The 16,943-nt window shown below is 41.3% G+C and overlaps 2 protein-coding genes across 9 annotated transcripts in view; one reads left to right on the top strand and one right to left on the bottom strand.

Annotated features, from left to right (window-relative positions):
* LOC122864185 (collagen alpha-1(XIV) chain) overlaps positions 1-16,943 on the top strand; it is a 216,780-nt gene that overhangs the window by 130,652 nt on the left and 69,185 nt on the right. The gene's annotated exons all lie outside the window — the stretch shown is intronic.
* LOC122864187 (CD209 antigen-like protein C) lies at positions 1,459-6,811 on the bottom strand. The gene is made up of 7 exons (XM_044171366.1): positions 6,372-6,811; positions 6,008-6,103; positions 3,507-3,596; positions 3,274-3,378; positions 2,826-2,968; positions 2,086-2,222; positions 1,459-1,823 (listed from the first exon to the last, which is right to left on the bottom strand). Exons 1-7 carry the CDS (start codon positions 6,571-6,573, stop codon positions 1,667-1,669), a joined length of 930 nt encoding a protein of 309 aa, XP_044027301.1. The 5' UTR covers positions 6,574-6,811; the 3' UTR covers positions 1,459-1,666.

Here is a 16,943-nt window from a genome sequence, read left to right as displayed (position 1 = left end):
TTCTTCAGCTCAACTCAAATAAAACTGAAATCCTTGTTATTGGGCCCAACACATCACTAAACAAATACTGCCATCCACTGGTAACCTGTCAAAACATATCAAGCCTGTTGCAAGAAATCTTGGTGTCCTGTTTGATAGCAATTTATGTTTTGAGCAACATATCACTAAGCTTGTCCAATCATGTTTCTATCACCTCAGAAATATTGCAAAAATCCGATCTATTTTAAATCTTAGTGATGCAGAAACTGTTGTACATGCTTTTATCTCCTCACGCCTTGATTATTGAGAAAAACTCTGACACGACTGCAGACTGTACAAAACTCAGCTGCTAGGCTGTTAACCAGGACCAAGAAGTATGACCACATCACACCTGTTTTAGCCTCTTTACACTGGCTCCCTGTTGGTTTTAGGATTGATTTTAAGATCTTGTTGATTACTTTTAAGGCTCTTCATGGCCTGGCCCCAGATTATATTTTAGACCTTGTAATCCCTTATGAACCTTCATGTAGTTTGAGATCTTCGGGCAGGGGTCTCCCGTCTGTTCCTGAGTCCAGGATGAAAACTAAGGGGGACAGAGCTTTTGCTATCAGGGCCCCGAGGCTCTGGAACAACTTGCCCGAAGAAATTAGGTTGTCTGAGTCAGTGTCTTCGTTTAAGTCTCGTCTCAAAACACATTTTTATCTGAAAGCAGATCCTGATTTTACCTGAACTGGCTGTTTATTTTACTGTTTATTTTATTGCTTTTGTGTATTTTATGTGTTTTATTTATTACATTTCGTCATTCACTGTGGTATTTTATTTTTCTTGTTGTGAAGAACTTTGTACTTTGTTTTGATAAGTGCTCTATAAATAAAGTTTTATTATTATTATTATTATTATAGATATGTATCATAAAATCCAAATTTCTATATTTTCAAATTAGCTGAGCTGCACAATTTTTCCACGTACCCCCTGGTTACTGCAGAAGTACCCCTGGGGGAATCACTGGCAGAACCAAAGGTAGGAAATAGCTGAATCATAGCATAAATGTCATTAAAGAACTGAACGTTTTGATATTTGAATGGTTTCTGTAGCTAAATGGATGCAGGAGTAGCCGAAATGGAGCTTATTGAAGTGAGAGAGAGACAGACAGGAAGTGTGAGAGATGGACAGAGCATTTGTGATTAATTGAAATCTGATTCACCGTCAGATGCATCCGTCTCTCCTCGCAAGTGTAACTCCATCAGTAAGTGCTCTGTGGAAGTCTCCTCTACGAGCTTTGTCCCTTATGATAATGGCTCAAGTAACACTGACACAGGAATCAGCCATCTCTCCCCCTGTTGGTATGTATGGGACGTCTCCGGCTATTTGAACACAGACTTTCATATTTTCACATAATAAACACAGACAGATCTAACTGGATACAAACGTATTAATCAACTGAGCCAAAGTAAAGACAACCTGCGATTCCATGTGTTATTGTTTTTTTTACTTTTATTGTAATATTTTTGTAAAGCTGCAGAGTGGACGACTTCCCACCAGATTGTTCACTATGTAGGGCAGAGGAACAATATCTATGTAATCCAGGTTATTTAGCATGCAACACAGAATAAACAGCTGAACAAATGTAAAATGTGATTTGGTCAGATTTGATGGAGCTGATCCAACTCTACACACCCCTCTGTCATCAGAGAATGCAGGACATCTGTTTCTCACAGATCCAGTTCTTCTGAAAATCAGAATATTTGCTTAGTGTCCATTGTCCTTGTTGATTGCAGCATGCTGCAGCGTACTGGTCCTGGTACTGGTCCCAGCGCTGGTCTGACAATCCTGCTGCCCAGAACCTGTAGGACAAATAAAATGATGTCACTCCTGATTATTTTCAATTTGAAGTAAACTTTTGGATTTCACTTCAGATATTTATATTATCTGCAATTCATAAAAAGATTAATAACTCTTTTAACCCATAATTCAGCTTTGTAAATTGATATAATCTGTATTGATAAAATTGTTTATTTTTTCATTTGCTTTTATCCTACTTTTTAAAACTTATTTTAGTGACAAATGGAATTGTGATGGAAACAAAAAACCTTTAAAATGTCTCACGTTTCTGTCAGCGGTGATCCGTCCACCCATTCCCATTCCCATAGCCATGCCCATGCCCTTTCCCCTCCTGTTTGTGTCCATATTCTCCGTAGACCAATCCAGGACTCTCCATTCACGTTCAGCTCTTTGACAAAGTTCTAGCAGTTGGCAAGAGACAATAATCATTTCTCCGTTCATAATTCAGGAATTCTGTTGTAGTACATGTGTGATGTCTGAAGGAAAAAGAAAATCTGTTGCAACTTTTCAGTTCCTCTATGGTGCATATATCAGAAACACTCAAAGGACTGATGAAATTCAGCTCCTCCTGTAGACCAACCATTGTTACAATACAACCAAATATACTGAACAAACGTGCAGTTTGGTATGAGCCAATAAATAATACAACATCATGACAAACAGTCAGACTGTAGTTTTTGTTTGTTATCACTGTCACTTTGACAATCAGCCACAACAAACACAAGGGGGCTCCACCTGTACAGCACACACTGAGCACTGGACACGACAGCATGATCGTAAAGACACATGTGTAATGGAGTCAAAGCAGGCTGAATTACAGGTATTTTACTAGAATCAACAGTCCATGAACAGGCTTACAGGTCGGGAGCTGAAGGCAGACCAAACGGACAAATAAATGTGACAGGGTCGAGACAGGAAGCAGACTGGCAGCAGGTCAGAAACACACGTGACCGATCACTGGCAGATACGTCTAAGATCCCACACTCAGTAACAAACACACTCACCTGTTCCTCTTCGTTGTTTATGGTCACCAGATCTGCTCCTTTCTTCCGACAGTCATATCTGCTGTCAGGCCAAGTTTTCTCCTCATTGGATTTAAAGTAACAGCTGTGTCCAAATCTCGTCCATCCTTCAGGACACCGCTTCCCTTTATGTCAAACAAGTGTTTTAAAGATAGATTTCATGTCATTCACTGTCGAACTGATAAGACTTGTAGTTTCTCTGTTTAGTTTCAGATCTTTCTTGCCTGCCACTTTTCCTTTCAGGTTGTTTACTCTGTAAATACTTTTATTTTCACTCAGGTTTTGTATCTTATTTGTAACAAAAATCAACACATAGAAAAACAGTTCAACAGCATAAAGAATTGTAATTAAAAGTAAAGGCACAGTGAAGTTACGTCGTGTGAATCGGTGTGATACTGGTGTTCACTGTTAGTTTTGAAACTTTCATCACCTTCAGTTTTGTCCTTCAGCTGCTTCACTTCATCCCATAACTGGCTGTGATTTGTACTCAGTGTTTCGTAACTCCTCTGTAACTGGCTGTTGTTGACTGCCATGTCTTGAGAAAAACAACAATAGATAAAAGAGTAAGACAATATGAAAATGTGTATGCTTAATAAGTAAGCTGTGCGAAGTGTGATCCTGTGTATTTTGGTATTTGCTTATTTGTTTTGAAACCTTTCTTACCTGAAATCTTTCCCTGGAGCTGGCTGCAGCTGTTGCTCAGTCTGTCGTATCTGGTCTGCAGCTCGTCTTTTTCCAAAGTGACTGACATATCTGGTGAGAACCACAGCAACAAAAGAAACACACCAACACCAAATCATTCTGCATTTCCAAACAACTCATGTCCATGAAGGAATAAATAGGAATGATCTGCAGCTATACTTTGTTTCAAAGCTGAGAGTCAGTCCGAACTGTGGCTGACTGAATCATTATACATCCAACAATAATAATAATAATAATGATAATAAAACTTATCAAACTTATTAAAACAAAGTACAAAGTGCTTCACAACAAGAGAATTAAAATACCACAGTGAATGATTAAATATAAAGAAATGAAATACTCAAATAATAATAAATAATAATAAAATAAACATCCAGTTCAGGTAAAATTAGGATATGCTTTCCGATAAAAATGTGTTTTGAGAAGAGACTTAAACGAAGTCACTGACTCAGACAACCTAATTTCTTCGGGCAAGTTGTTCCAGAGCCTCGGTGCCCTGATGGCAAAAGCTCTGTCCCCCTTAGTTTTCATCCTGGACTCAGGAACAGACAGAAGACGCCTGCCCGAAGATTTCAAACTACGTGAAGGTTCATAGGGGTTTACAAGGTCTAAAATATAATCTGGGGCCAGGCCATGAAGAGCCTTAAAAGTAATCAATAAGATCTTAAAATCAGTCCTAAAACAAACAGGGAGCCAATGTAAAGAAGCTAAAACAGGTGTTATGTGGTCGTACTTCTTGGTCGTGGTTAACAGCCTAGCAGCTGAGTTTTGTACAGTCTGCAGTCGTGTCAAAGTTTTTTGATTAAGACAAGTGAACATGCTACAGGTTACAATAATCGAGGCATGAGGAGATAAAAGCATGTGCAACAGTTTCTGCATCACTAAGATTTAGAATAGATCGGATTTTTGCAATATTTCTGAGATGATAAAAACATAATTGGACAAGCTTAATAATATGTTGCTCAACACATAAATTTCTTTGAAACAGGACACCAAGATTTCTTGCAACAGGCTTGATATGTTGTGACAGGGTACCAGTAGATGGCAGTATTTGTTTAGTGATGTGTTGGGGCCCAATAACAAGGATTTCAGTTATATTTGAGTTGAGCTGAAGAAAATTTATCGACATCCAATTTTTTGTCAGACAGGCAGTCCTGCAGAGAACTCAGCATACTAAGGTCAGTGGGCTTGACAGGGAGGTACAACTGTGTGTCATCCGCATAACAATGAAAAGAAATACCATGTCTGCGGATTACATCACCCAAAGGAAGCATGTATAAGGAGAACAGTATTTGTCCCAGAATTGAACCTTGAGGCACACCGTACTTGATATGGGAAAAGGATGACATGAAGTTATTAATGCTGACACAGAATTTCCTATTGGACAGATAAGATGAGGACCAGTCTAGTGCAGTGCCAGATGTGCCCACCCAGTGCCTCAGTCTATCTAAAAGAATGCCATGATCACTTGTGTCAAAGGCAGCACTTAAGTCCAGCAGCACAAGAATTGAACACATGCCTGCGTCTGCATTCATTAAAAGGTCATTAGTGACTTTGAGAAGGGCTGTTTCAGTGCTGTGGTGTTGACGAAAGCCAGATTGGAACTTTTCAAAGGTATTATTGTTTTCCACAGCAGCAAGGAGCTGCTTAGATACAAGTTTTTCGAGAATCTTCGAAATAAAAGGAGATTAGGAGATATTTATCCAGGAGGGTGGGATCAATCCCAGGTTTTTTTAGGACTGGCTGGGCACAAGCAGTTTTAAAGTAATCTGGGACGCAGCCAGTAGACAGCGAGCTGTTAAAAATAATTTGTAAAAGGGGAGCAATACAATCCATAACTTCCAATAAAAACCTAGTTGGGATTTTGTCCAGAGGGCTGGAGGACACTCTCATAAGCAACATGATGTCTGCGAGTTCAGGCAGAGTAACAGCAGAAAAATTGCTCAACGAATCCCTGAGCAGGTGATCCACATCTAAAAAGGCAGGATTGGGGGTGATATCAGATCTTATTAACTCCACCTTTCCAGCAAAATGCAAAAGAAACTTTTCACAATCAGCATCACACTCAGCAGGGGCACAAGGAGAGGCTGGGTTAACTAACTGATCCACAGTCTTAAACAGGAATCTGGGGTTGTGCTGATGGGCAGAAATAAGTGCAGAGAAATGGCAAGTTCTTGCATCCTTCACCATCCTATTATAAAGGTTTAATAACTCTTTCATGGCCACAAAGTGGACCTGGAGACCTGATTTCTTCCATCTGTGTTCTGCTCTTCTGCATTTCTTTTTATAGCTGAAATAACAAAACTCAAAACAAAGTACAAAGTGCTTCACAACAAGAGAAATAAAATACCACAGTGAACCGATTATGTTATCTAACAGAAAAAAAGCTTAAAACATGACATTACAAAAAACGGAGAGGGACCCACGTTATGACAATTTGGATTAAAAACTTAATTCCTCACAGCGTATGAAGATTCCAGCCAATATCAGGAGATACATCACTCCCAGAGTCGCTGCAGTAAAACACCTTCTGACAGGATCCTTTGGAGTGTGTGGTCCTACAGAGGCAAAATACATAGACAACATTTTTAAAGTGGCCACTTTGAACTGTGGAGTCTTTGTTACTCATTGTCATTCTCTCCTTAAGAATAAGGACTCTCGTGGCACCAGATTACAGCACCAACACACCTGATAATGACCCAAAGTGAATAGTGACTTGTGGTGAATTGACTGATGAAGTGTGAATTTTCACTCAATGTCTAATATTAATATAGCCAAACAAAATGTGACATTAACTTCCCTTTTCCAACATCAGTTTGGACTTACTGGCTTTTTGTGACCCAAGATCAGCGCGATGCTCTTCATCCTCTAAGATCTCCACCTGGTTGTTCTCTCCCGCTCCTCTGTTCTCTTGAACTTTTCGGGTATATCTCACATTCAAGCTCGAATCTGGTGCAGCAGGAACACTTGCAGGCATTTTGAAAAACTGAAAACGTTCCTGAACCTGACCAGGTTTCACTGTCTGCATGCTCGTCTTTGAGTTGGGCAGCCTTCAAACCAGGAAGTTGCAGCCGGATAAACTAACACAGATGCACTCTTAAACGTCTCTTTTACTGTTAGTTGAAGAACCTCACTTGACTTAAACTTGACTTAAATTCAGGCATTCAGTGGTTCGGTCATTGGAATTATGAAACCCTTCAGATAAACTATAGAAACGTATTTATGAAGCATAAAAATAAAGATGTTTTTTTGTCACTGACTAAGGAAATACAAGGTTTTCACACAACAGCAAGGGTGTGCGCTCACATTCACACATTTGTGCATAGCTGCTTTCATGATTCCCCATATAGCACACACACACGTATCTCTGACACAGGAAATGTGATGTTTCCACCGGACAGTTATTTTAGTTCTGTCTCGTAGATAAAATGAAATGTCAAATTCTGGTTAATTTATGGTTCAATGATAATAAACTTATGATGTTAAAATGTAATTGTGCTGTTTTAATTTGATAAAAACACAAAGGAGATGATAGAAAATCTTCCTTACTGACACACACGCAGGGTATGTGATTATTACCTTAAGTGCAGCTGGACTGAATGAAGACTTAGCTCTGCTACATGCACAACTAGTGACATACAGAGAACAGATAATAGATCCAAAACACTGTAGAGGAGCAGAGAAAAAGGATCCAAGATGAGTGACCAGTGTTACAAACGTGTCCCAAATACAGCCATAACAAAAGCTAGAAAACGCGCTTTATGTGTAAAACACAGTGGAATGTGTAATACGTTTTATCCGTGTCGTCTTTCTAGGATCTTCAAATGAAAACGAGGAAATTTTTACATTTGAAAGACTAACAGTAATGTGTTCCCTTCATGATTTAATCATTTATCTATCTTGTATTTGTGCTGTTCACAGTTACAGCCGTTGCTGATGTGGCCGTGTTGTTTATCGTGCATCTGATCTGCATGAGTGCAGCAGCAGTTTGTTCAGACACAGACGGACCTTTTTTGTGGCTGCCCGATGACTGGCGTGCAGAACGACATCATGTAGGTAGTTTCTCACCTGACTGCGCCAAACAGAATGCTGACATTAAACAGTTCTTCAGAACAGCAGATTACATTCAGTGACAACAATTCTGAAGGTTGGACGCTGACATTTCTTTACAATATTGATATCTGCAGTATCCGTGCATGGCAACTGCATTGTAGTTAAGGTCTGGTTAACATTATGCAACTAAAACACTTGTACCCCATTTATACTTGGCCAGTGCATGCATCTTGTGCGGATTGGATGGCTTTTGAATAGCAAAACAGCCCAAGTGTAAATGCAAAGCAGCATTCAAGATGGACTGCAGTCTGATTCACCGTCAGATGCATCCGTCTCTCCGAAACGCATTCATAATCTTTACTCCTCCCAAGTGTAACTCCATCAGTAAGTGCTCTGTGGAAGTCTCCTCTACGAGCTTTGTCCCTTATGATAATGGCTCAAGTAACACTGACACAGGAATCAGCCATCTCTCCCCCTGTTGGTATGTGTGTGACGTCTCCGGCTATTTGAACACAGACTTTCATATTTTCACATAATAAACACAGACAGATCTAACTGAATACAAACGTATTAATCAACTGAGCCAAAGTAAAGACAACCTGCGATTCCATGTTTTTTTTTAACTTTTATTGTAATATTTTTGTAAAGCTGCAGAGTGGACGACTTCCCACCAGATTGTTCACTATGTAGGGCAGAGGAACAATATCTATGTAATCCAGGTTATTTAGCATGCAACACAGAATAAACAGCTGAACAAATGTAAAATTTCTCATCAGAGAATGCAGTAAATGTGTTTCTCACAGATCCAGTTCTTCTTATTATCATTATAATAACTGCTTAGTGTCCATCGTCCTTGTTGATCCCAGTATGCTGCAGCTTACTGGCCCCAGTGCTGGTCTGGCGATCCTGTTGCCCAGAACCTGTAGGACAAATAAAATGATGTCACTCCTGATTATTTTCAATTTGAAGTAAACTTTTGGATTTCACTTCAGATATTTATATTATCTGGAATTAATAAAAACATTAATAATTCTTTTAACCCATAATTCAGCTTTGTAAATTGATATAATCTGTATTGAAATTTTTTTTTATTTTTTCAGTTGCTTTTATTCTACTTTTTAAAACTTATTTTAGTGATGGAAACAAAAAACCTTTAAAATGTCTCGCGTTTCTGTCAGCGGTGATCCGTCCACCCATTCCCATCCTGTTTGTGTATTTGTTTTCCATATCCTTTAATCTAAAGACAGAATGAAGTTACTTCCTCTGCATAATTAAATATCACTCTATTTCAAACTATAATTAATTTATTTGGTGTACCTGTCCTTTAACCTGCCGCGTATGTGGAGGGGTCGTAACTACTGGATAACTGCCTTTCATTACATCGAATACTGACTCATTTCTCACACTTCACTTTTATCTTGTTTTTATTTTCTATTTAACTCTTTAAGTGCATTTAAATGTCTATGTTTCTTTTATGTTTGATGTAAAGCTCTTTGAATTGCCTTGATGTTGAAATGTGCTATACAGATAAACTCGCCTCGCCTTAAAGGGGATATCCTGAAAATGTTTATTTTAGGTATGGAGTATATTTAGCTGTCAAAGATGTTATCTACATGCTCTTCAAGAATACGTTCTGACTCATGCCATATGTTGAGAAAGAATGAATGATTAGTTCCTCCTCTCAGAACTGGCTCTGAAGTAATCCCCTCCTAGCGTGACCTGTTGGGTCTCTGTAAGTAATACTGTAAAGAGTGCAGTCTGCACCTGCTCTATATGAAAAGTGCAATGAGATAACCTGTGTTATGAATTAGCGCTATATAAATAAAATTGAATTAAACTGCAGTGTAAAACGTTAGGGACATAAAAACAGCTTCATTAGTCTGAGTTACCCAAACAGAAGGGGTTCCTTCCGATGCTCATGTGTTTTGAGTACAGTATTCCCTTTGTTTCCACGGTCAGCGTTTCCGTGCTGAGCCGCGGCAGAAGGATGCAGTCTGGTAGTCGCACGTTGGTTTGCTGCTGAGACACAACACCAGCAATAAACCAGCATGCTACCAGGACCAAGAGACTGAAATCTCGTAGTAGCTTCAGCTGAATGTTAGAATGCATTTTCACACAGAACGAAGACTGTGGATTTTGTCCCCCTGTTGCTTACATTGGAATTGTGTAAGGAAGGGCTCGCTTACAGTAACAGGCAGTATGGACAGGAGGAATTATTACAGCGACCAGTAACTCTTTCAGCGTACACATGGCATGTCGGTATTATATTAAGATGGACAAAGACATCTGAACCTCTCCTTTAAAGCCTGTTTTAGTAGATTTGGTTGTGGAGCACTGGGAAGTGTATTTTAGTGTAACTGAGAAACCTTTGGTGGAAAAACGTTTAATAAATGCGCTTCCTAGACATACAGTAGTTGTACCAATCTTTCCAATAATATGCATCATGTTCAGTGTTTGTTTCTCAGTAATTGTAGTGTTGTATTTCATCTTACACTATGAAGAAGAAGATGTTTCCAGTTATCATCAGAAAGCACAGCACTCCAAGACATAACGCAGCAGCTCTGAAAGGCTTTCTTTGGACGGCTGCAGGAGGCTTCTCAGTGTGCGCTCCTAACGTGACAAAGCACACAGAGAGCAGGTTCATTAGAGGAAAACAACAGGGTAGCTTTTGCATTCATTCCCCACTGTTACAGTAACATTTTACTCACTAGCTTCATTGCTTTGATCTGTGGTTAGTCGACATCTGTACACAACTGTAAAATGAAGTCTTAGTAATCATTGATTAAATCATTTAAACACTGTTATGTAAACCAATTATTATCTTTGTGTAAAACAAATATGAACTCATCTGAAATGTGTTTTGCACGACTGACTCACAACTAAAAGCTGTGTTCGCAACCCTCAACCTGCTGCCCCAGCATGCAACAGCATACAGGATGCAACAGCATACAGGATACTTATTCTGGGATCGTTCTTCCTTGTTTGCACGAGATGGTCTTCACCCAAACAAGTCAGGTAGTCGCATGCTGGTGGCTAACATGCAGCACGCTGTGCTGTCCTCCTCCTCATGTAGTTGACTATTTACAACACCTGTTTCCCCTCGCTTTTCTTCTTCCTCTTCTCTGCCCACTAAAAACTGCCACGCACCCTCTGCTATCACTAACTTGTGATAACAGTCCCTTGTGGACTGATCGTAATGCTGCTATTTGGAGCCCGGATCCCTCTAGTGCTACTTTTAAAATTCCTGTGGTAATTTTGCATAGGTCCATAATGCGAAACAGACACAGCTGACACAGCAATAATAATAACTTAATAAAGATCTGGGCCAGAACCCTACCTCCAGTCTCAACCTCAAATCTGAAGCAGCACAGACTTTTTAAGATGGCTCTTCTCAATGTAAGATCCCTCTCTAACAAAACGTTTATTTTAAATGATTTTATCTCTTCTACTGATTTAGATTTTATGTTTTTAACTGAATCCTGGTTACGTCCTGGTGATCACAGTCAGCTGGCTGAATTGTGCCCTCCTGATTATGACTGCTTTAGCCGCCCTAGGGTTTGTGGTCGAAGTGGGGGCCTTGTTACTGTCTATAGGAAGCATTTAAAGTGTAACCTCATAGCTTGCAATGATTTTTCCTCCTTTGAAGTGCTCATGTTTAAACTTGGTGGCCCCCTCCCGGTCATATTTGCTATTATTTATTGCCCCCCTAAATCAGCTGGCTCCTTCTTGTTGGAACTCCGAGTTTTTATCCAGTCATGTTTTAAATTATGATAGAATTGTTCTTTGTGGTGATTTTAATATTCATGTTGATGACTCCTCTAATGCCGTTGCTGCTGATTTTTTTAAATATCATGAATTTAACTTTCAACAACATGCGTCTGGCCAAACTCATTCCCGTGGCCACACCTTAGACCTAGTCTTTACTTTGGGCCTGAAAACTCCATCTGTGGAAATCAGGGACATGTTTGTATTCGATCACCTGTGCATTGTTTTTAACTGTGAATTACAGGCCGCTAGTACTGTCTTATCCCGCTCTGAGTACACACGCGTCCTTAATGAGCATAGTGCCTCTAAATTCTGTACACTGTTCAATTCTCTTGGAAATATGTTTCCTGATTCATCCAACACCAACGATTTGGTTGATTCTTTTAACTACCTGTGTTCTTCAACCTTAGATCTCATAGCTCCTCTGAAAAATAGACCAAACCCAAAGACTAGAAAACAGCCATGGTTAAATAACAGTATTCGAAGCTGTAAAAGGAAATGCAGAAGAGCAGAACACAGATGGAAGAAATCAGGTCTCCAGGTCCACTTTGTGGCCATGAAAGAGTTCTTACTCCTTTATAACAGGATGGTGAAGGATGCAAGAACATGTAATTTCTCTGCACTTATTTCCGCCCATCAGCACAACCCCAGATTCCTGTTTAAGACTATGGATCAGTTAGTTAACCCAGCCTCTCCTTGTGCCCCTGCTGATTGTGATGGTGATTGTGAAAAGTTTTTATTGCACTTTGCTGGAAAGGTGGAGTTAATAAGATCTGATATCACTCCCAACCCTGCCTTTTTAGATGTGGATCACCCGCTCAGGGATTCTTCGAGCAATTTCTGCTGTTACGCTGCCTGAACTCACAGACATCATGTCTCATATGAGAGTATCCGCCAGCCCTCTGGACAAAATCCCTTTTTATTGGAAGTTATGGATTGTATTGCGCCCCTTTAAAATTATTTTTAACAGCTCGCTGTCTACTGGCTGTGTCCCAGATTACTTTAAAACTGCTTATGTCCAGCCAGTCCTAAAAAAACCTGGGATTGATCCCACCGTCCTGGATAACTATTGCCCAATCTCCAAATTGCCTTTTATTTCGAAGATTCTCGAAAAACTTGTATCTAATCAGCGTCTTGCTGCTGTACAATAATACCTTTGAAAAGTTCCAATCTGGCTTTCGTCAACACCACAGCACTGAAACAGCCCTTTTCAAAGTCACTAATGACCTTTTAATGAATGCAGACGCAGGCATGTGTTCAATTCTTATGCTGCTGGACTTAAGTGCTGCCTTTGACACAATTGATCATGGCATTGTTTTAGATAGACTGAGGCACTGGGTGGGCATATCTGGCACTGCACTAGACTGGTTCTCATCTTATCTGTCCAATAGGAAATTCTGTGTCAGCATTAATAACTTCATGTCATCCTTTTCCCATATCAAGTATGATGTGCCTCAAGGTTCAATTCTGGGACCAATACTGTTCTCCTTATACATGCTTCCTTTGGGTGATGTAATCCGCAGACATGGTATTTCTTTTCATTGTTATGCAGATGACCTCTGTTGTACCTCCCTGTCAAGCCCACTGACCTTAGTATGCTGAGTTATCTGCAGGACTGCCTGTCTGACATTAAAAATTGGATGTTGATACATTTTCTTCAGCTCAACTCAAATATAACTGAAATCCTTGTTATTGGGCCCCAACACATCACTAAACAAATACTGCCATCTACTGGTAACCCATCACAACATATCAAGCCTGTTGCAAGAAATCTTGGTGTCCTGTTTGATAGCAATTTATGTTTTGAGCAACATATCACTAAGCTTGTCCAATCATGTTTTTATCAACTGAGAAATATTGCAAACATCCGATCTATTTTAAATCTTAGTGATGCAGAAACTGTTGTACATGCTTTTATCTCCTCATGCCTCGATTATTGTAACAGCCTGTTCACTTGTCTTAATCAAAAAACTTTGACATGACTGCAGACTGTACAAAACTCAGCTGCTAGGCTGTTAACCATGACCAAGAAGTACGACCACATCACACCTGTGTCAGCCTCTTTACATTGGCTCCCTGTTTGTTTTAGGATTGATTTTAAGATCTTGTTGATTACTTTTAATTTACTTCATGGCCTGGCTCCAGACTATATTTTAGACTTTGTAATACCTTATGAACCTTCACGTAGTTTGAGATCTTTGGACAAGGGTCTTCTGTCGTTTCCAGGATGAAAACTAAAGGGGACAGAGCTTTTGCCATCAGGGCCCCGAGGCTCTGGAACAACTTGCCGGAAGAAATTAGGTTGTCTGAGTCAGTGTCTTCTTTTAAGTCTCTCAAAACACATTTTTATCAGAAAGCATATCCTGATTTTACCTGAACTGGCTGTTTATTTTATTATTATTTATTATTATTTGAGTATTTTGTGCATTTTATTTCTTTTTATCTAATCATTCACTGTGGTATTTTATTTCTCTTGTTGTGAAGCACTTTGTACTTTGTTTTGATAAGTGCTCTATATGTAAAGTTTTATTATTATTATTATTATCTTGCATCTGTTCTGCATGAGTGCAGCAGCACTTTGTTCAGACACAGACGGACCTTTTTTGTGGCTGCCCGATGACTTGCGTGCAGAACGACATCATGTAGGTAGTTTCTCACCTGACTGCGCCAAACAGAATGCTGACATTAAACAGTTCTTCAAAACAGCAGATTACATTCAGTGACAACAATTCTGAAGGTTGGACGCTGACATTTCTTTACAATATTGATATCTGCAGTATCCGTGCATGGCAATTGCATTGTAGTTAAGGTCTGGTTAACATTGTGCAACTAAAACACTTGTACCCCATTTATACTTGGCCAGTGCATGCATCTTGAGCGGATTGGATGGCTTTTGAATAGCAAAACAACCCAAGTGTAAATGCAAAGCAGCATTCAAGATGGACTGCAGTCTGATTCACCGTCAGATGCATCCGTCTCTCCGAAACGCATTCATAATCTTTACTCCTCCCAAGTGTAACTCCATCAGTAAGTGCTCTGTGGAAGTCTCCTCTACGAGCTTTGTCCCTTATGACAATGGCTCAAGTAACACTGACACAGGAATCAGCCATCTCTCCCCCTGTTGGTATGTATCAGAATCAGAAATACTTTATTGATCCCCGTAGGGAAACTCTTTATTACAGTAGCTTGCCTTTACGTCAGTGCACACAGGAGAAAGTACTAGAAAACGATATGATACACTATAAACACTATAAACAGGTCAGAAATAAATTAAGTATCATGTCGGTATAAGTATAAGATAAACTAAGTGTCGAGTACCAAGTGGGTTTACTGGTTGATGATGAAAGTACAGTATAAAATACAATGTAACTAATTATGTAATAAATAATAGTAATAAGCGGAGGTGCATGTACTGTCGAGAGTAATTGAGGTATATAGTATCAGTAACAATAAATAAGAAAAACTAACAAGGGAAAACTAATATTGCACGGGAGTAGTACACAGAATATTGCACAATTATTATTAATTATGGCGGAGATGTAATGCTCAATGTCCAGTTTAGTGACCTAGGGTCAAACAGACTAACCCTTAGAGGGAGGAGTTAAATAGTTTGATGGCCACAGGCAGGAATGACTTCCTGTGGCGCTCTGTGGTGCTTTTTGGTGGGATGAGTCTTCCGCTGAAGGTGCTCCTTTGCTTGACCAGCACGTCATGGAGCGGGTGGGAGACACTGTCCAAGATGGCGTGTAGTTTGGCCAGCATCCTCCTCACACCACCGCCAGAGAGTCCAGTTCCACCCCCACAATGTCACTGGCCTTACGGATCAGTTTATTGAGTCTGTTGGCGTCCACTACCTTTAGCCTGCTGCCCCAGCATGCAACAGCATACAGAATACCACTGGCCACCACAGACTCATAAAACATCTTCAGCATTGTCCGGCAGATGTTGAAGGACCTCAGCCTCCTCAGAAAATAGAGGCGGCTCTGGCCCTTCCTGTAAACAGCCTGAGTGTTCTTGGTCCAGTCCAGTTTGTTATCTAAGTGTACTCCCAGGTACTTGTAGTCCTCCACAATGTCTACACTGACCCCCTGGATGGAAACCGGGGTCACTGGTGCCTTGGCCCTCCGTAGATCCACAATCAGCTCCTTTGACTTTGTCGCATTGAGCTGCAGATGGTTCTGCTCGCACCATGAAACAAAGTTACCCACCACAGCCCTGTACTCCGACTCATCACCACCGCTGATACATCCCACCACAGCAGAGTCATCAGAAAACTTCTGAAGGTGGCAGGACTCTGTGTGGTAGCTGAAGTCCGTGGTGTAGATGGTGAAGAGGAAGGGAGAGAGGACAGTCCCCTGAGGGGCCCCAGTGTTGCTGACCACGCTGTCTGACACACAGTGCTGCAGGCGCACGTGCTGTGGTCTGCCAGTCAGGTAGTCCACAATCCAGGACACAAGGGGGGCGTCCACCTGCATCGCTGCCAGCTTCTCTCCCAGCAGGGCAGGCCAGATGGTGTTGAAAGCACTGGAGAAGTCAAAAAACATGATCCTCACCGTGCTTGCCGGCCTGTCCAGGTGGGTGTGGATGCGGTTAAGCAGGTAGATGATGGCGTCCTCAACTCCCAGCCGGGGCTGGTAGGCGAACTGAAGGGGGTCCAGGAGGGGTCTGACCATGGGCCGCAGCTGTTCCAGCACTAGTCTCTCCAGGGTCTTCATTATGTGGGAGGTCAGTGCCACCGGTCTGTAGTCCTTGGAGCCACTGGGGCGTGGCGTCTTCGGCACAGGAACGAGGCAAGATGTCTTCCACAGAACGGGGACCCTTTGAAGACTCAGGCTCAGGTTGAAGACATGTTGAAGGACTCCACATAGCTGGGGGGCACAGGCTTTTAGCACCCCGGGGCTAATGCCATCGGGGCCTGCAGCCTTGTTTGAGTGGAGCCTCATCAGCTGTCCTCTCACCTGGTCAGCAGTCAGGCACACAGCAGAAGTTACAGGTGGGGGAGGAGGGGAGTCGTCGGTCTGGAGAGGGCCGTTAGCCTGATGGGGAGGGGGGAGCAGAGTACTCAGAGGAGCTTGAGGGCTGACAGCAGCTGAGTTAGATGGGGGATGAGCAGGAGCCGGTGTGTCGAATCTGTTAAAGAACAGATTCAGTTCGTTGGCCCTGTCCACGCTGCCTTCAACTCCTCTGCTGCAAGTCGGTCTGAAGCCAGTGATGGTCTTCATGCCACTCCAGACTTCCCTCATGTTGTTCTGCTGGAGTTTCCGCTCCAGCTTCCTCCTGTACTTCTCCTTGGCTTCCCTGATTTTCACCTTCAGGTCAGCCTGGATTGCCCTCACCTCCTCCCTATTACCATCAGTAAAGGCCCTTCTCTTGGCATTCAGGATGTCCTTGATGTCCTTTGTTACCCACGGTTTGTTATTTGGGTAACAATGGACCATCTTGGTTGGGACATTGCAGTCCACACAGAAGTTAATGTAGCCAGTGATGCACTCAGTGAGCCCTCAATGTCCTCTCCATGAGGCTCACAGAGTGCATCCCAATTTGTCACCTCAAAACATTCCTGCAGTGTCCCATAGGCCT

This window comes from Siniperca chuatsi, linkage group LG17 (assembly GCF_020085105.1).
Source record: "Siniperca chuatsi isolate FFG_IHB_CAS linkage group LG17, ASM2008510v1, whole genome shotgun sequence".
NCBI lineage: Eukaryota > Metazoa > Chordata > Actinopteri > Centrarchiformes > Sinipercidae > Siniperca > Siniperca chuatsi.
The sequence above is the reverse complement of the archived record's forward strand: the minus strand, read 5'-3'. Positions and strand labels throughout refer to the sequence as shown.